Source organism: Lynx canadensis, chromosome E3, assembly GCF_007474595.2.
Source record: "Lynx canadensis isolate LIC74 chromosome E3, mLynCan4.pri.v2, whole genome shotgun sequence".
Taxonomy (NCBI): domain Eukaryota; kingdom Metazoa; phylum Chordata; class Mammalia; order Carnivora; family Felidae; genus Lynx; species Lynx canadensis.
Window position 1 is genome coordinate 3,448,355 of NC_044318.1, and position 19,149 is coordinate 3,467,503.

At 56.6% G+C, this 19,149-nt stretch overlaps 1 protein-coding gene across 3 annotated transcripts in view; it reads right to left on the bottom strand.

Moving 5' to 3' along the window:
• Positions 1-3,112: 3,112 nt before the first annotated feature.
• The window catches only part of LOC115503724 (CREB binding protein), a 128,092-nt gene continuing 112,055 nt past the window's right edge, over positions 3,113-19,149 (bottom strand). For all 3 annotated transcript variants that reach the window (XM_030300056.1, XM_030300057.1, XM_030300055.1), the window contains 10 exons: positions 18,277-18,354; positions 17,960-18,027; positions 14,091-14,241; positions 13,471-13,617; positions 12,668-12,781; positions 11,499-11,664; positions 10,817-10,984; positions 7,613-7,774; positions 7,097-7,378; positions 3,113-5,392 (listed from right to left, as the gene is read on the bottom strand). In XM_030300056.1, coding sequence (XP_030155916.1) covers positions 3,236-5,392; positions 7,097-7,378; positions 7,613-7,774; positions 10,817-10,984; positions 11,499-11,664; positions 12,668-12,781; positions 13,471-13,617; positions 14,091-14,241; positions 17,960-18,027; positions 18,277-18,354 — 3,493 coding nt within the window. In that variant the 3' untranslated portion in view covers positions 3,113-3,235. The remainder of the gene's footprint in view (positions 5,393-7,096; positions 7,379-7,612; positions 7,775-10,816; positions 10,985-11,498; positions 11,665-12,667; positions 12,782-13,470; positions 13,618-14,090; positions 14,242-17,959; positions 18,028-18,276; positions 18,355-19,149) is intronic.

Sequence of the window (19,149 nt, forward strand, 5' to 3'; positions counted from 1 at the left end):
CCTGGAGGCTACGTTCACTCAAATTTCCTGTTTCCTTACTCTTGACTTTACCCGTCGAAATTACTCCTGGGTAACCCAGTGGGACGAACAGGGCATCCCAGGAAGGTGCAGCGTGCCTTTCGGAGCCCGGAGCCCAAGTGGACTTTGTCCCCATCCCCACGCCGGCTTCCCACCACTATCCTCAGCACTATCCTCGGGCGAGGGAGGGGCTTCCCGAAGGTGCGCTGGTGACCAACCAGCACTCAGCTCCTTCATCAAAGAACTCTGCTTTGTCTGAGCAGCTTCCCGCCCCCGCCCCTGCTGTGCCCGAAGCACGTTCTGGCTTAAACAGAATCTTTGGTTCCATCTAGTAAAAGTAAAAAAAAAATAATAAAATTAAAAAAAAAATAAAAAGAAAAAAGAGGAAGTTACATCTACAGCCTGAGATCTTATAAGCAGAACACTCTCCGACTCGTCTTCCAGAAATTACACCCTATTCCTGTTTCCAACATGCTAAGTTCTTAGGAACATGATCAAACACACATACCGGACGCACTCAGCTGAGACCCTTGGACCTTACGAAGGCTAGCTCTAAGCCAATACTAAGGGTCAGAGCCAACTGGGACCATCGTTGAATCCAAGCAGTTTTACCAGCTTTTATTATAAACACCAGCACATTTCAAGTTTCCTCTTTTTGATCACAAATATAGGACTTTTTCTTCTCCTCTTTAGTATACAGCATGAGACACAGCGCCCGGGCCTGGCAGCTCTTACAGAAACCTCCTTACGCCCAGTGCGGGGTTAATCCGCAGACCGCACGCCCTCGGCCGCATCCTTTGGCGGGTCACACAGGACGTGGACTCCAAGGAGATGAGATGTGGCCACAAAGTTTTGGATTCTAGGAGGACCTGAAAAAGTTGCCCCCCCCCCCCCCCGCCACCACCACCACTTGACTGCACCGAATGGCCGTCCTGCTCCTCCAGGGCCCAGACAGGTCACCGCTTCTGCCCGAACACGGGCTCAGGGGTGGACCGTCAGCGGGGAGGGTGCTTCGGCAGACGGTCCCAGATTCGAGAAGCAAGCAGGCAGAGCGAGGATGGCCAAGAGGGCCACTGGCGGGCCGTGGCCCTGCTTTCTCTTCGGGCATGTGGCGGAGGCGGGGGTTGGTTGGCGGTGCTGAGGACGGTCTGCTGATCTGGCTTCACCTACGGGGAAGCTGGGTGCTAGGGCGGATATCGCAGAAAATTTCCTCAAATTTAGACTCCCAAATCAAGTATTTTGAAATTACCTCTGTGAATACAGGGCCAAAAGGGAAACTGTTTGAGTCAAGAGCTCTGACTTGGCCGCCACGACCCCCTAATCGGGGAGCCGGGGATGCAGGGGCTGGGACTCGACTCACTTGTGCTCGGGAGGGGGTGGGTGGGGTTCTGGAGAACACACGTGCGTGCTAGCCACAGAGACGTGAGGTTTACGGCATCCAGGGTCTCAACTCTCACCTTCTTGTTAAGGGCATCTGACACTGGACCCGGGGGGTGAGGTGGGGGACCGTGTGGCCAACGTGCCCGTCCCCTTTCACCACAGCGCGGCCTCCGTGGCCTCAGGGCGGGGGCACCTCCCTGTCTCTAGAGGGTGGAGGAGGAAGGCCACAGCTCTTCTCCGCACCCCCCAGCGTGCGGCATCCTCCCCCTGCGGGGCACAGGATCTGGGGATCCCGGAGAGAAGCAGGCACCACCTCCAGTCCCCGGGGCACCTTTCGCATCAACTCTGGGGTTTACATACAGGAAGGGGAAGGGGGTGCTCACGTTGCCAACGACAGGAACCGTCCCTGGTCTGGGTTTTCTCGAGTGTTCCGGGAAGAGGACAGGAGGCAAAGTGTTGTTCAGACCCATCTGCACCCCTAACCGTGGGTGACGTTCCGCGTGGGGCACTGAGTACACGAGGCCATCCCCGAGCTTTGCCCCCTCGGTCCCTGCAGAGAGAAGCCGCGGGCTCGGCTGGGCCTGGCTGCCACCCGCACGGCCCCCCCAGGCCCGTGATCCCCACCTCTCCGCCATGAGCAATCCACCAGAATCGTGTCTTACAAAGAACAGACTCCAAAAATATATATAAATAAATAAAAACCTTAAACATTCTTACAGGGATCTTAAAGAACAGAATACATGTTAAAAACTTCAGTAATTTATATCAATTTTAAGCGGTACTTTATATACAATGGGGGGAAAACACATGCATAGTCCAAATACAATGTTGAAAACAGCATTTTCATAACAAAACCCCGAACACTAAGTGTTAATACCATGTACATGAATTCAAGAAGGACCACCCTTTTTGTCTGTTGCACACAGTTTATTTAACAATATGATATAAGAAATGAGTTGGTACTTTACCATTCTATACAGTGATTGAATCTTCTTGAATTTTCTTATTTATAGTAATTATAGCGCTTGCATGATTTACACTAGAATTGCTTTTCCTCATTTCAAGTTTCACATAGAAGAAAGAAAAGAATGCTTCTTCTCTATTAACATTAGCATGGTCTAAGAGAGTGATCATCTCTATTTTTTGTCTAAAACCAGTTTTATCAGAGAAACAAAGCAACAATTTCTACATCTGCAAGACAAGAGTTTGGCGTAAGCCAGTATGTATAGATAGGTGTGTGTGGGTGTGTACGTGTGTGCGCGCAGGAGCCGACTCCTACCGTCCAGGGGTAATACTTGGAGAACGCCCACAGAGTTCACTATAGAAAAAAATCTTCCCGCAACGTCAGAAAGTTATCGGGATACATTATAAGCTTGCATTATTTCAAGAATCAGTTTCTGAATATTATTTTTCTTCTCACTTTTAAACATAAATGTTTAAAGTCTTGAAAATACAAATAAAAAATATGAATATAATGAACTTGTTTTTCCCGTTAAAAAAAGGCATGAGTCACCAGCAATGACGACAAAAAGAATCCAAACAAAACCCCCCTCCCCCCAAAACAAAAAAACAAAAACAGAAAACAAAAAACAAAAAGAGAGAGAGAGAAAGAGAGAGAGAGAGAGAGAGAGAGAGAGAGAGACCAGATATTTAAATCAACTGGTTTTTAACAAAAAAATATATTCTTTGTATTGTTTCTTTAAACAGCAATCTACCCTTCCATGACTCGGAAGTAGCAGTTCCATCTAGGGATAAAAAGAGCCCAGATGCCTGGATTTCAGTACAAAAGGTCCAAGAACATGAAAGGGGAAACAAAAAAAGCGATGCTCTCGCAATGCTACAAACCCTCCACAAACTTTTCTAGGGTGTCTCCTGTGGTGTCGCCGACCAGGGACAGCTCACTGGACAACGCACTCCTGTTGGGGGTGTTCAGCTGGGGGAGCATTGCACTCTGTTCGGGGTTCCCCAAGTGTCCCTGATCTATGGAGCTGGCCATGGTGACCGCGAGTCCTGGGTGGGGGGAACCGGTCTGGGGCGAGACGTGGTGCGGCGAAGGCTGGGGCTGGATCCGTGGCGACGGGCTGGAATGTGGAGGCTGGGACTGGGGCCGCGGAGACTGGACAGGGGCCGGGGACCGCACCTGGCTACTGAGGGACGTGGCCATCTGCTGGCCGGGGAGGTGCGAGGCCTGGGGCTGTCCTGAGAGCATGTGCTGCTGGGGGCTCATGGGGTTCGGCTGGCCCGGGGACCCGATCTGCTGCTTCATCTGCTGCTGCTGCAGAATCCGCTGCTGCAGGGCCTGCTGGATGTTGGGGGTGCCGTCCGCGCCCAGCCCGGGCTGCCCCATCTGGCCGAGCTGTCCCATCTGAGCCGCCATCTGGCCCATGGAGCTGCCCTGGATGGGGAGGTGCTGCTGCATCCGCTGCTGCTGCATGGCCGGCGGGTAGCCTCCGGGTCCCTGGGGCTGCTGGAACTGGCCGTGCCCGGCCATGCCCCCGGCCATGCCCGCGCCGCCCTGTGGCGGTGGCGGCGGCGGCGGCGGCGGCTGCTGCTGCTGCTGTTGCTGCTGCTGCAGCAGCTGCCGGCGCAGCATCTCTCTGTACTGCGGGTTCATGCTCGCCATGCCGGGGTTGTGCCCCGGGTTCATGATGTTCAGGGCCTGGCCCTGGGGGTTCAGGCCTCCCATCGCCTGCTGCTGCGGGGGCACGCCGGGCCGGGGCCCGCCGGCTTGCATGGCGTTCAGGTTCTGCAGGCCGGGCTGCTGGTGCAGGCCGGGCTGGGCCTGGAGGCCGGGCTGGGCCTGGAGGCCGGGCTGGGGCTGGAGGCCGGGCTGACTGGCCACGTACTTGGCCGTGCGCTGCTTGATGAAAGCCGCCATCAGCTGAGGGTTTGACTTGAGGATGTTGAGCACCTGCTGCTGCTGCTGCGGGGAGCTGGGCGACTTCAGGGTCCGCAACAGGTCCTGCAGGGCGCCGGGCGAGATGCTCCGGGGCGGCTGCACGCTGGGCATCCGAGGCCCTGCCACGGCCGGCTGGGCCTGCATGGACATCACGGGCCTGGGCATGCCCGGCATCGGCTGCTGCTGGGGGAGAGGCGCCTGCTGCCACTGCCCGGGCGGCAGGTTGGGCACGACGGGCCCGCTGACCGGGCCGGGCCGGGGCACGTTCAGGCCCGCGGGGGCCATCTGGCCCACCGGGGTCACCATGCCCGTGCGCCCCGGGGGCACGCCGTTGTTGATGTTCACCCGGTACAGGTGCTGCTGCTGCTGCGCCTCGCGCTCGATCTGCCGGGCCGCTTCCACCGCGGCCGGCGGGGGCTGGGCGGGGGGCGGCGGGGCCGGCACCTGGTTGGCGGGCTTCCCGGCGGACACCGTGGTGGGGGGCTGAGTCCGGGCCACGCCGGGGAAGCCGGCCGGTGACATGCTCACGGGCGAGGGCTGGGGCTGGGCGGGCGGCTGCGGCGTCTGGGGCGTGCTGGGCTGCTGCGTGGGGGTCCCGGGCGGCGCTGAGGTAGGGGAAGGCAGACTCTGCTGAGGCACGTTGCGGGTGTTCATGGTGGCCATCCGCCGGCGCATGAGCTGAGCCTGCTGCAGGCGGTGCTGGATCTGCTGCTGGCGGAGCTTGTGTTTGATGTTGAGGCAGAAGGGCACCGGGCATTTGTTCTCCTGGCAGTGTTTGGCGTGGTAGCAGCAGAGGGCGATGAGCTGCTTGCACACCGGGCAGCCCCCGTTGGTCTTGCGCTTGCAGCCCTTGGTGTGCTGCACCACCCGCTTCATCTTCTGGCAGGACGGCAGCGAGCAGTTGGCGTTGCGGCACTGGCAGGCGTGCACCAGGGACTGGATGCAGCGCTGGATGCTCAGGCGCCGCGACTCCTGGGGGCTCTTGGACTGCGGCTCGCCCTGGCTGCTGCCCTCGTCGTCCAGGCCCAGCCCCCACTTCACCATCTTGTGGGCGTGGCTCTTCGTGTTGTAGCAGTTGATGCACAGGTCGTAGTCCTGCGGACGGGGAGGGGGCGCGGGCGGGGGTCAGCGCGAAGCCGGCACGGCCCGGCGGCCACCCCCCCCCCGACACGTCCGGCCCCGCAGTCTCACCCCTGTCCCCTCTCCCGCCTCCCTCTGCCCCTGAGGAACGCCGCGCAGACCCACCGTGTCCTGCTCCCGTACCTGGCCGGGGAAGACTGACAGTTCCTCCCAAGCTCACTGAAGTGCCACCGATCTGGGTTTCTAGAAACCGGCCCTCACCCTCTGAGGTCGCTACTGGGCACCCTGGTGTGTCCCCAGAGCTCTGCAGGGCAGCCCAGAAGGGTCTTCACCAGAAGACCTTCACCAGAAGGCCTTCACCAGAAGACAGGCCCGGGGCTCAGACCACAGTGACAAAATGCGTGCGCTCAGAGGTCTTAAAAGTCGCACCTGGAGACGGGGGCAACCCAGAGCCAAGTCTAGAGAAGGAAGCCCTGTGACCGAAACCAATCCTTTGGTTTGTGTTTTCATATTTATTTACTTATTTATTTTGAGAGAGAGCGAGCGAGCGAGAGAGGAGAGAGAGCGAGAGAGCGCAAAAGCGTGCACTCACATGCCACAGAGACAGAGAGAGGAAAAGAGAGAATCCCAAGCAGGCTCCATGCTCAGCACAGAGCCCGACGTGGGGCTCGATCCCACAACCCTGAGATCATGACCTGAACTGAAATCGAGAGCCGGATACTCAACCGACTGAGCCACCCAGGAGCCCCAGATCCGATCCTTTTTGAGAAAGGACACGAAGATCCCAACAGCGGGAAGTGACAAAGAACCAAAGAAAGCTAGACAAAGTGGGGAATGAAAACAAAGGCATTACAGAGGCCCCATGTGCCCCCTCAACCTGAGATCACAGAGCTGCTCCTATGGGCATGTGACTCTGGGGACCATTCTGAACAGTGACACTGGAGAGGTGAGGAGTGGGTGGGGGGATGGAGTCTGTTGACTATCTGTTGGGGGAGACAAAGGGCCCACGACAGCCCACACCCCTTCTCAGAGGGGAGCCAGTGTATGCAATCATGGGGTCCACCAGGACAAGGGAGGAGGGGTCCAGGACCCCTAACCAAAGGGGCCCAGCACGACACTAGGGCAGGGGAATCCCAGCCTCTCAGCAAGCCTAGAACTGGAGGCATGGAAAGGGGAAACCAGTCGGAATCCTGGCGGAAGGGAAGCACAGCCCGCCTCTCTCCTGCTCCTGCCCGGGCACGAGGTCCCTGGATGTGCCGGACACACGGCCCACATAAGCAAAAAACCAGGGGTAAGACGAAAGTGCTCCGTGACCATCTTGTCCCGAACAAGTCGGCACAAACACCACCTCCCCCGGGAAACCTGCCGGCTCCTGCTGGGGGCCAAGCATACCCCGGACACGCATCTGTGGCCTTGCGGTAATGCTCGCTTGGGCCGGGACCGTACCAGGCTCTGTGAAAGGAGATGGGCTTCTTCCTTCCTATCCTGGATGCCCGTTGTTGAGTCTGGAGCTGTGTACCACACACCCCTGACCCACACTGACCAGGACCCTTGTATTCGTGAGCTCAAAAACATCCACCTCGTGACCAACAGCACCCCAGAGGACCAGGAGGCAGATGAGCCTCTTTCGTTCGGTCACTCTGTTCCCCCAGGAAACGGCCACCGTCTAGGAGCTCAGTGCAGGCTGCCGACGCGCAGAGGGCGAGGACGGGGGCCTACCTCGCACACGGTGCAGTGCCAGCGCGTCTCCACGTGGTGCTTGCACTCATTGCAGGTGTAGACAAACCGGTCCTGGCCCTGTGTGTGCAGCTCCACCAGCATGCACAGCGTGGACCACTTGGACCGGCGCAGGGACGAGAACTCCCAGTGCTTGTCTCTGGCGAGGGTGAGGAAGGCGTCACGCCCGTCCATGAGGTCACAGCTGAGCAGGGGGTCAGGGTCGACGATGGGGGGCAGCGTGTTGATGACGGGCCCGGCGTGCAGGTGAATCACAAAGAAGACCTGTGGGCGAGAGCGGCGTGAGCCCCCCGCGGAGGGCAGGCGTGCTGGCGCCCAGGACCACCCAGGCTCCCTGGGGCCGCCCGGAGCCGGCGGCATGCCGTGTGGGTCACGCGACCGGCAGCTCTACCTTCTCCGGGCTGGCCCTGCCCGACAGCCCCAGGCCCCCTCCTCTACCCTGCAGCCCAGGAAGGGCGCCAACACGGGCCCCCCAAGAGCCCACCCGTGCGTCTCTACCTCTTTGTGCTTCTCCATGGTGGCGTAGAGCTTCTGGGACAAGTCGTTGGACACGTTGGGCATGCTGGGCTTCTTTTTGTTGGCTCGACTGATGCTGCTTTTATTCTTATTGGTTTTCTTGTTGTTCTTCTTCTTGGCATTCTTGCTGTCACCCTGGCTGCCCTAAAATGACAGGCAAAGCTGTCTGACAAGCCCAGCCTCCTCTTGTCCACGCCTGACTCTGCACCCGGGGCTGGGACACCCGGCTCGCAGGCCGTGGGGGCTCCAGGAGGCCCAGCCGAGGGCAGGAGCCCGCACACAGCTGGAAACACACTGCTGCCTTCAGAGGAAGTCACGGAGGCAGAGGATGGGAGCCGGGCCTGGGGGGGGGCGGGGCGGGGGGGGGGAGAGATGGGGGGCAGCAGTGACACACAGACATAAAAGCCATGCCGTGCCGGCCACAGCAGGTCTTTTCTCAAGGGAAAACGTGCCCAGGATGCTGGTTCGGACCCTAACAACTGAGGGGGACCGTTATTTTTCACGGCTTCACACGATGCCACTGGACCCCGCCACTCCACGCCACGTCCTGCACACTCTAGCAGATTCTCTGCCTTGCAAAAGGTCCCAAATATCCATAGTGCACGAGACAGGGGTGAGGTGCCAAGAGAAGCCACTGCATGGGTAGGAGCTGGGGCTCCAAAACAGCCCCTCCACTTCAACGTCCCTGGCAAGGCTGCCCGAGGTAGGACGTCTCCCTGGCCCCGAGAGGGCCTAAAACCCATCAGGAGCGCCCCACCTGGCTGAAGTCCAAGGGGGTCCCGCTCGTCAGTTAAAGCGCCCCTACTCTGGAAAGGGCTCAGACACCAGGGTGGAGACGTTTGCCGGGTCTGGTCCAAAGAACTTCACTCTCAACAAGAGGGAGGAGAGGCGGAGAGACAGACACCCCGGGTGCCTGAGACGGGGTCACTGAGGAAGCCCCCAGGCAAGTCTGCGAGTACCAAGCTGCCCTGGGAGCGCAGACCCCTTGTGGCACGTTGGCCGGGCCAGGGGAGGACGTTGGTGGAAAGTGAGAGCGCTGACTGAGCACGGGCTGTGGTTAACAAAGTCGCACCAACGCTGGTTCAGCCACCATCACACATGTGGGACGGGAGTGCGAGGTGGCAGCAGGACAGACCGGTGGAGTGTGGGGGACCCGGGATACCTGCTTGAGTTTTCTGTAAGCCTTCAAACTGTTCTAAACATTAAGCTGACTTTTAAGGGCACCTGGGTGGCTCAGTCGGTTACATGTCCAGCTCTTGACTTCAGCTGAGGTCATGATCGCAAAGGATAGCATGGAGTCTGTCTGGGACTGTCTCTCTCCCTCTCTGCCCCTCCCCTACTCGCATGCATGTGCTCTCACGCTCTCTCTCAAAATAAACTATTTAAAAAGTTAAAATTAAACTTAAACTTACTTCTAAGAACTTAAATAGATTCACCGCACAAAGTTCAGAAAATATAGCTAAATAATTTAAAAAATAAAAATAGTTTTGTTTTGTTTTTTTTTTTTGCTACCGAGAGCAACAAAATTTTGGATTCTCTTCTTGGAGTCGTGCCTACGCACACATGCGGGGGGGGTGTCCCCACGTGTGATGCCGCACCGTCTCTTCCCCACTGCTGCAAGCATCTCCCCACTTCGCCCCAGAGCAGCCCCACGGCCGAGCGCCGTCCGGAACGGGAGCCAACGCCCACCGTGAGGGTGAGGCGTCCCCAGGGCAGGACCCGCCTGCTGCTTCCGAGAACTGGACGCAGAGAACACGGACTCTCTCCAGCATGGGCAAGTCCCTTGCTGGGAACCGCCACCAGGCCAGAGGTGGGCATGTTCTCCTCGGACAGGACACACAGCCGGGGCCTGTGTCCCCCTCAAGGAGCCCCTCTCTTCAGAAGCAGAAGCTGTGCTTGTGGCTGCACCACCTTCCTCCCGGCTGTGAATCCCCTGCTCCCCGAACCCTGGACTCGTGTTCTGACTCAGGCCACCTCCTCTCCGAGATGCAGGGCAGTGGCGGAGACAGAAGAGCCACCCGAGGCTCACAGCTCGGCTCTGCTCTCTGTCTCGCCGGAACTCCCAAGTTTCCACTAACACGTGGCACGTCCTTCAAAGGTCTGCCCGCCAACAGGATCTCCTGCTATCCCCCCAGAGACCCTGGCGGGGCAGTGTGGTCATCAGAGGACAGATGACAGATCCCGCCTCCAGGGGGACCCCAACGAAAGGAAGTCGGGCCACCGTGCACCTGCGACACAGACCCCAGCTGAGGGCACAGCCCCTCACTCCTCGCGGGTGTTCACAGGCATCTCGGTACACAGCCAATTCCTGACTTCTTCCCCCAACGTGCTCTCCCCCCTCACCCCCTCCCTCGTGCAGAGGCGCTGACGCAGCGGCTCAGACCCCGGACGCTCCTCACGGGCCAGAGAGCCGCTGCTCCTCCCCAAACACCCCATTAGCTCCTCACTGCCTCTACAGTCACGCACCAAATCGAAACTCCGGCCTCTCCTCACGCATCCCGAACGCAACACGCTTGCTTCCAACTCCAGCCCTCACACGCCTCCTCCTGTGGCCGGCAGCTCCTTAACCCGGGGGCCGCCTGGGCTTCTTCCCAGCAGCTCGGCCTCGGCCACTGCTCCAGACAGGCCCCGCGGGAGCACCAGCACCCGCCCGGTGGCGGCGCTCCCTTCCTTCCTGCTCCTGCTGCTGTCCCGGCGCACCCCTCCCTCACTTGTTCTTCCTACTAGGACACGCCCCCCCCCCCCCCCCCCCCACCGCCGAGGGCAGGGATGGAGTCTTCTCGAGTCACCACCGCACTGCCAAGCACGGAGCCCGTGCACAAAGGCAGCGCCAAGGTGGAGGGCTGGCACGTAACAAAGCGGAAGAAAGAGGCCCGCCAACCGAGGGTCTTGTTCTCAGGGCAGGTCCGCCCGGCTCTGTCCGCCCGCCCCGCTCAGAGATGCCAGAGCCAGCCTCTCCCGTGCGCCTTCTCCTATGTGATGCGTCCCCAGCACCCATGTCTCAGCTCACCCCGCACGTAGCGTGGGCTGTGCCCCCCGGGCTCCAGTCCTGACCTGCGGTGGCTGGTGAGAAGGGGAGGGGGCACATACGAAAACATCAGCACGAAGAAGGCCACGGCCCGTGGGCCCGACGGCACGAATCCACGCGGCCTTCAGCGTGCAGCTGGGCCCGCGGGGTCTCTTTACCTCCGTGGTCTCACTGGCTGCACTGCTCTCCTCCTTCTTCCTCTCTTCTTCTTCTTGCTCCAACTCCTTAATGCTCTCCTCCAGCACATTGGGCCAGAAGTCACCCTCAAAATAGGGCAGCTCCTTGGCACTGGTGAGCCTGTCTTCGGTCGCTTGTTTGAAAATGTCCTGGAAAGTGAAGGAAGCACGTCCGTGAGAAGAGGGAACTGAGTGACGCTCCCGGGAGCAGGTGCAGGGGCCACGCCACCGGGAGAGGACGGGGCTGTGCGTCGTGACACACGAACAGCTGAGATCAGATTTCAACAGGTACCGCGGCTTTCAGAACACCAGCTAAAACTCCCGGTGGACTGCAAATAAAGGCTTCTATGTCTTTTGTCTACGCTCTTCCTTTTTTTGAGAGAAAGCGAACACAAGCAGGGGACAGGGACAGACGGACAGAGAGAATCCCAAGTAGGCTCCACGCTCAGCTTGGAGGCCAACAAGGGGCTTCATCTCGCGACCCTGCGATCATGACCTGACTGGAAATCAAGATTCGGACGCTCAGCTGACTGAGCCACCCAGGCGCCCCAATGCTCTTACTTTCTCCTTCCTACTCCTCGTAGGTGAACGCAGTTCTAACGTGCGTGAGCGCGAGAGGAAGACACGCCATCCCGCCGCCACGCCCTGTTTCAGCACCGGGTACCTTGTAATCGTGAATGATCCGTTCTGCAAATGCCTTGTCCAGCATCTTCTTGTACCACTCCTGCAGGCGCTTTGGTTTGGGGATTTTCTGATCAGGGGGGTGGCAATGGAAGATATAGTCATCTCCTTCACTCGGGGGGCAGGCCCAGATGTGTCCTGTTACGTACCTACGGGACACACAGACACAATTCAGATCAAAGTGGTGACTGAAAGCCTCCCCGCCTTCAAGGAGTAACAGGTGAGAAGCAGGGACCAAAGCAAGGAGAGAAATAACTAGACAAAAAGAAAAAACAAAGAAATTACCACAACGCTTGTGGTAAAATGTCACAGGCTCAGAAAAGCTGCAGTGCAGGCCCAGTGCGCTGGGGGAGGAGTGTGCGGCCGGGCAAGGCTGATCTGCAGCACACGAGGGCACGCCTGGACACCGGCCCTAAGATGTTCCCTCTCAGGTGTGCGTGGCGGGCGGGGGCCGAGGCTCCAAGGGCACACGGTCAGCACGGGACAGGGCCCCGGGAGACGCGGCTCTCGGGTGTGTGGGAGGACTTACACCCAGGAATGCACTGCCTTTCCTAACCACTACTTCCTGTGCACCGGAGAGGCTGGGTGTTTCTCTCTAAGGGGCGAAAGTCAGAATAAATTGGTCATTTGGTTAGGGACCTATCAATCAAACACCTCTAACTTTTTCAAATTTTGCAAAAGAAAGTGACAGGTCTAGAACAGAGAAACAGAGATGTCCAGAAAGGCAAACATAGAGAGACAGAAAGCAGACGAGGGGTCGCTGGGCATAGGGGCGGAACAGGGTTAACAGTAAACGGGGGCAGGGATCCTACTGTGGGGGGGACAATGCTCAGAAACTGACTTATGGCCACAGCCACACCGCTCGGTGACATACCTAAAAATCACGGAAGTGTACGCCTAAAATAGGCAGCCTTTGTGATACATAAAATATGCCTCAATAAAATTAAGAAAATTAGAAAAAAGAGCAGGGCACAGAAGGCAGATCTGCATGGCCCCAAGGGAAGGGGGCCTTGGGAGACCATCGATCTAAGGACGTTAAAAGAAAAATACGTATGACTTAGGAAAAAAAATACTCATGTTATTTCGTAAAATACACAGTAAAAATTAAAGCTGGATTTTTTATTAGTTCTGAATAAAGTGGAGTAAACTCACCCCAATTTCTTCACGTATTCTAAATATCCAATAAGGATCTCATGGTAAACAGCGGTCCGGAGGCACCGGGGCCGGAAGAAATGAATACTGTCCAGATAAGATATGTATACACGCCTAGGGTGGGGAGGGCAAGCGGGAAGAAATTAATTCAGAGTTCAGGATACACCCCAAACTTGAAAGCAAACACCAACATCCAAAAAGCTCCAGAGACAAATTCTGTTTTGTAGCAGTTACACTGGCCACAGACGAGATGTAAGAAAACTCTCATCACCAACCGCCACTGCCAATGAATGATCTCACTCATCGCTGAGCCGAGAAGCAGCAGGTTGCCCACCAGGACCGCCAGGGAGAGGCCGGGGCAAACTAAGAAACGCCACCTCCAGGTCCCTGTCACCTGGACTCCTGACTGAGCGTGAAAGAACTCTGGATAGAGGTTACAAGGCGGGGGCCCGTGGAGGAATCCCCACCCCTTCTCTGTGGGCTCACCTGCCCCAGGTAAGACAGGGACAATGGCAAGACCAGGACCGGAACTCGTGAGTACTCACAACATAGAACAGGCTCTCAACAGTCATCAAAACCCTTCACTTCTCATTGGCTTAGGGTTAAACTACACTAACCAGCTTGGTCAGTTAAGCGTGGCTTATTTGATTTAAAGCCAGTTCTGAAGCACATGGCTTCTCTACAATATTTGGGGGCCCGGTCTGCTGAGCCGCACGGGCCCATTAACGCGCACCGGAGAAGAAGAGGAGGAGGAGGAGGAGGAGAAGGAGGAGGAGGAGGAGGAGGAGGAGGACGATGACTACCTTGTGTTTGGAGGGGGGCAATCGGAGCCGTACTCTTGCACGTGCATCCCAAAGAAGCACACATCCACTCCGTCAATTTCCTCAAAAGCAAAGAGTGCTTTGGTTCGATACGGGAAAGATTCAGACATTTCCCCGGAATCCACAAACCTGGAATAAAAGAGCCTGAGATTTGCACGTGTCATCACTTCCCGGATGCTTTACAAACAAGACCCTCGGCCCTGAGTCCGCTCCGTGCACAGGAGCAGGAGGCCTGGTCACCTCCTCTGACTGCTGGCCCCAGTGCTCAGCCCAGGCAGACAAGCTGTGACCCTATTCTCTGTGACACAGTCTCAGTCAGAAATTTTACGTCCGCTAATGAATGCGGAATACGGAGAGAAGGGCTCACTGTACATTATATGCTGAAAAACCTTTAAATTCTACAAACTCCCAGTTTAATCTTTCAGTAATCTCTTCACCCCATGTGGGGCTCTAACTCACAAGCCCGAGATTAAGAACTGCGTGGTCTTCAGACTGAGCCAGCCAGGCCCTGAAACCTTGCCAGAAAGCAGGGCTTTTGTTAACCAGGTACGGTGACCCCTCAAAGAACACTTCAGAAAACAGCACAACATGTGCACACAAACCGTGACTTCATCCCAGGCTTGACCTCCACAGTCTTGTCTGAGCTGGCCACCACCCGGACAAAGACCTCCCCGGCTTCGGGATGATTCTGTCGCCGCAAAAACTTGTTGACTCGGTCTTCCAAGTGGTTGCCCAATCGCGTGGTCTGTAGTCCTGCAAAGTCCAGAGCAAGCAGGTGAGGGGGCTTCGCATGGGCTGTGGAGAAGGTGGCTGAAGCCAGAGAACCCACCTTTCTCTTTCAGCGCAGTCTGATACTCTATGGATTAACGTTTTCCAAATCCAGAAGGGAACTAGCTTGTCCTATGTGGTAAGCATTTCATAAGGGAAAGGTGGACTTGGGACCTCAGGCACTCCGCACGCTGACAAGTGCTATCATTTAAATGCCCACATATTTCCATCTTTTTCTAGACACAAGGGCGGAAGAGCCACAAAGGCAGACTAAAGGCTGTGGGGCAAAGCAGAGGGAGCACACACAGGGGCCCCACTGAGCCCACCTCCTGCCTCCCGTGCCCAGGCCCCGGTGAGAGTGCCCCCACAAGTCTGCCCATGGCCCGAATCCACACTGCACGAACTCTGCCTTCCCCGAAGGGCAGGGCATACCTCTCCCCTTCCTGCCCAGCTCGAGGGAGTCCCGCATGCAGCCCCATACAGCCTTTGGAACGCATCCCAGATGGGAGCCCACAGGGCATCACTACCTACATCAGCCCTAGACCCCCTCCACACCCTCTCTCTCCCGGGGACGCCCTAGGCGTGGCCACTGTGACAGGAACACTGGGCACAGCAGTAAAACTCTTTGCACAAGGGGAAAAGACTAGAAGAAAAAGCTACGGAAGGTTAACGCTGATAATTTTCTTTATGTTCATTGATTTTTAAAATACTACATAATGAGAAATATTTTTAAAAAGCTATCTGGGATTTTATAAGTTTCCTTACTAAGAAGTATCTGGAAAATTTAGATCGACTTTCTAAATTCCATTTTTGTGCAATAAACACAGCAATGGTGGAGTTTTTCTTGTATGTAAGTTGTACCTCCATAAAAGTGATTTAAAATAAAAAAACTACCACGACCAGGAAATAAAAACCCCACAGAAAACGAAGAACTTGACAAGTTCCACCAATGAGGGGAGAGCAGATTTATGATCTATCCCACACTCTGGCGAAGACACACGGCGCGCACAGCTGCCTCATTACTCTGTGAGTGGCGGCGGGGCGGGGGGGGGGGGGGGCCCCCCGTGTTTATGCCCCTGTGCTGCTGCTGAGCACGGCCTGTCCCCCTCACGAGGCGCTTTCCAGTCCTGAAAGGCAGGACACAGCTACGAAGGGCCACCTGCCACGGTCCAGCGTCTGCCCTTCCCTTGTGAAAACAGGACCTCACACTGTGCTTTTCAAATAGCAAACGGAAGAATAAACCTTTAAAGTCAGATCTTTACTTTTTCCTTCAAATCACCTGAATGACCTGTATTAAAAAAAACGTTTCAAATGAGACAACACAGGACCACCTTGTAATAAACGAGCACCGGGAAGACGGAGAGGCGCCCTCCGAAGAGCCCCAGTGAACACAGGGGTCCCCTGGGCAGAAGAGGGGCTGCTCGTGCAGAGGCGGTCCCCGCAGGAATGATTTCGGGGAGCGCCACGCCCTCCCTGTGTGTCATGCACAGTTCTGCCTCGTTCCGCTATGCTTCCCAGTTTCCCGCTTGTTTTCCCTTCCCGGGGGCCCGCCTTATGCCGCGGGGCCTGCCGCACACACGTCGTCACACATACGTGCAGACAACTTTGGGGGATACGGGGGTAACAAGGTCAATGCAGAGTCTAGAAACCAACGTCCTGAATCGTAGTCTCCCTTTCCCCCAGGCTTTCAATGTGCATTTTCACCCAAACCACGTGACGGGGACTTTTCTGTCCCTTTACGGGCTCAAATCCTTTGGTGTCTGCTTTCTGACGTCGGGGTCGCCCCATCTCCAGGGAGGCCTCTCACAACCCTGCACAGGGGCTCTGGCTCGGGGGCGTCTCCAGTGGTCCTTCCTCCCTCTACCCGGCTGGGCTGCGTGCGCGGTCCCAGGCAGGGAGGGGCCCGGGGGATAGTCGCTGACTCGACGGAGGTACGGGGCTGGCACAATTGCACACGCGGCAGCCTGTCCTTTGCAGCCTACAGACCCTCGCAAAGACTGTGCTCACATGTCTGCGCCAAGGGGTGTAGGGGTGGCCAGACTTCCGAGGTCCTCTTCTGTCAGTCAGTGTTATGTGTCTCTGACGCTAAGGCTCACCTCGTAGGCCTGCTCTTGGGCTTTTCTGTCCCCCTCCGCCACCAGCCGCAACTGTTCTCCTACCCAGGCCCAGCTCTCCTGGCAACTGCGCTTTGGTCATGAGGCTCTGGTCCAGCAAGGTGTTTCTAGGCTGCTGACTGCTTGAGCGATCTCACTCAGAACAGACGCTCTAAAGCAGGGGTTCTCACCTGAGGACAACTGTGCCCCCGGCCCCGGGGGAACATGTGGCATTTCTTTTTTTAAATTTTTTTTTTTTCCCAACGTTTATTTATTTTTGGGACAGAGAGAGACAGAGCATGAACGGGGGAGGGGCAGAGAGAGAGGGAGACACAGAATCGGAAACAGGCTCCAGGCTCTGAGCCATCAGCCCAGAGCCCGACGCGGGGCTCGAACTCCCGGACCGCGAGATCGTGACCTGGCTGAAGTCGGACGCTTAACCGACTGCGCCACCCAGGCGCCCCACATGTGGCATTTCTGAAGGCCATTTCTGATGGCCACCACTCAGGGGGGCAGGGGTAGTGTTACTGGCATTTAGTGGGTAGCAACCAGAGATGCTCCTCAATTCCTACAGAGCATAGGACAGCCCCCATAACAAAGAGTCATCGGGGCCCTGAATGTCAATGGTGGCTCAGCTGAGAAACCCTGAGCTAAAGAAAAGCATTACAACAGTTTGGGAGTTTATCGGCATTTCAATAGGTTTTACAAGAGCGAGGTTAAGTTATAGGATAATTGTGCATTTTGGTAACAACAGTCTTTACCTGTTACCACTGAGTTGGGAAGCCCCTGGAGTGGCTTCCTCCTGGCCTGCTCCCCGCCCCCCCCCCCGGCAAGGGATCTCTCTCTCCTGCTCCCTGCCCCTCAGAGGCCCTGGCTCTCACTGGGGATGCCTCCAGCAGTGTGTTAGCCGCCTGCCCTGCTGGGGAGCACCGGGCAAGTGGGCTGTCAAGGCGCTGCTGCAGGTGGCTTTTTTACTCGGGGTTGCTGTGAACTTGGCAAAGGACAGTTCGGGAATGACACGCTGTGCAAGGGGCTCCCAGCCCTCGAGAACCAGGTCGACAAAGATCATGATGGAAAAGGAGGCTATCTCCAAAAGAGTCAAGACTACCCATGAAGACTTGAACTTCAAGTCACAACGGGCTGCTCTCTACTGTGGAAGGACACCAGCTGCCCCCTAAACACAGCAGCAAAACGCATAACCAGTCCTCAGGCAGACCAGGCTCTGCCAGTCCCAGCAGAGAGGGCCACGCAACTGCCCCGTGCGGCCCAGGGCTGAGCGTGCTGGTCACAACAGGATGCCAGAGTGGGGTGTCTATGTGTGTGCTGGCGGGGGTCAGATTTCTGAGCTACCTGAAAAGGATCTGCTGACGCATTTTCTCTCAGAGCTTTCTAAATTTTCACGTAGAGCACGAACGGACCGTAAATCTGGTTTTCGGGCAAAGATCAGGCCCAATGATTCCATTTAGCGGTGCTAGAAAGTGAACTTGGCACAGACCCCCGGACAAATGGGCCCCACAGCCACGTACTGAGAGGGGCTGAAGGAAGACCAGGGAGCGGGAACAAGCACCTCACGCACAGATGGGGGAACAAAAAACCTTTCCACAACTTACTCTTCGCACTGAACTTGTTTTCTTTCCGAGTTCTGCCGGTTTTCTTCAGGCAGTTGTCGCACACGAAGCTGTAAAAGAACGGGTGTGATCAGATTGCATAAAATAGTCTCGCCACCAAGACATGCGGCTTAAGTGCTTTGCTGGCAGCATCATTCACAAGTGAAGGGGCAGAGTGCTTTGAGCCCACAGCCCCAGCAGGCAGACGCTGAGGACACAAACTGAGAAGGAGCTGCTGTTGGCTTCACTGCAGGCCCCTCCCGCCACTCCGCGCAAAGGCTTTTGCCAAGATCACAGGAAATCACCAGGAAATTACTCACCCCGAAGGCCAAATGATGTCATAGTGCAGAACACAAATCTGATGCATCTTCCGGCCACACTCCTTGCAATCGACAAAACTGGAAGACAAAGAGAGTGTGCTGTAATGCACATGGAAACATACAAGGGAGCTGTCCAAGGGAGCCGTCGGCAGAAGCTTGGGTACCGCGTTCACACCTTGTCCTCCGATCACTTCCAGGGTCTGTGGCACTCATGAATGCCTCTGCTGATTGCTTCAGCTGTATTTTACTTTATTCTTTCCCTACGCCCAACATGGGGCTTGAACGCACGACTCCAAGATCAAGAGTCACGCACGGCACCGAATGAGCCAGCCAGGCACCTCTGATTCAGCCGTATTTTAAAAATGCACAGGCACAATATTTTCTGTGAGAAAGCTGGGCTCCTCCACTTCCCTGTACAAATGCCTATGCCTTGCTTCTCCCAATCTCCTTTGCAATCAGAAATGAAACTTCACTTTCAAAAATTGCTATGAAAGAGGCGCATTTTACAGGCCAGTATTTCTGATATTACTACGCATTTCCAAGACCAGTGCCTGCACATGTGTAAACGGACTCAAATAACCGAGAACAACACTTGCACGTTAGAAACACTTGCTCTTAAGCCGAGGTACAGGAAGCATCTGCTCCGAGTCAATCACAAAGGTGGGAAGCGCTAAGCTGACCGGCAAGCGACAGCCTTTGTTCGAGTCAGCACTGGACAGCAGGGGCGAGGTGCTACTCACCCAGCCCCCACTGCGGCTCACCTGGCTGTCACCTCAGCCGGGAATCTTAGTTGCCAACACTCGTGGATGCGCAAACCTGTTTCCTCAGCCACCCGCTTAACCACCACCACACCTTACGTCCGGAGGAATGCTG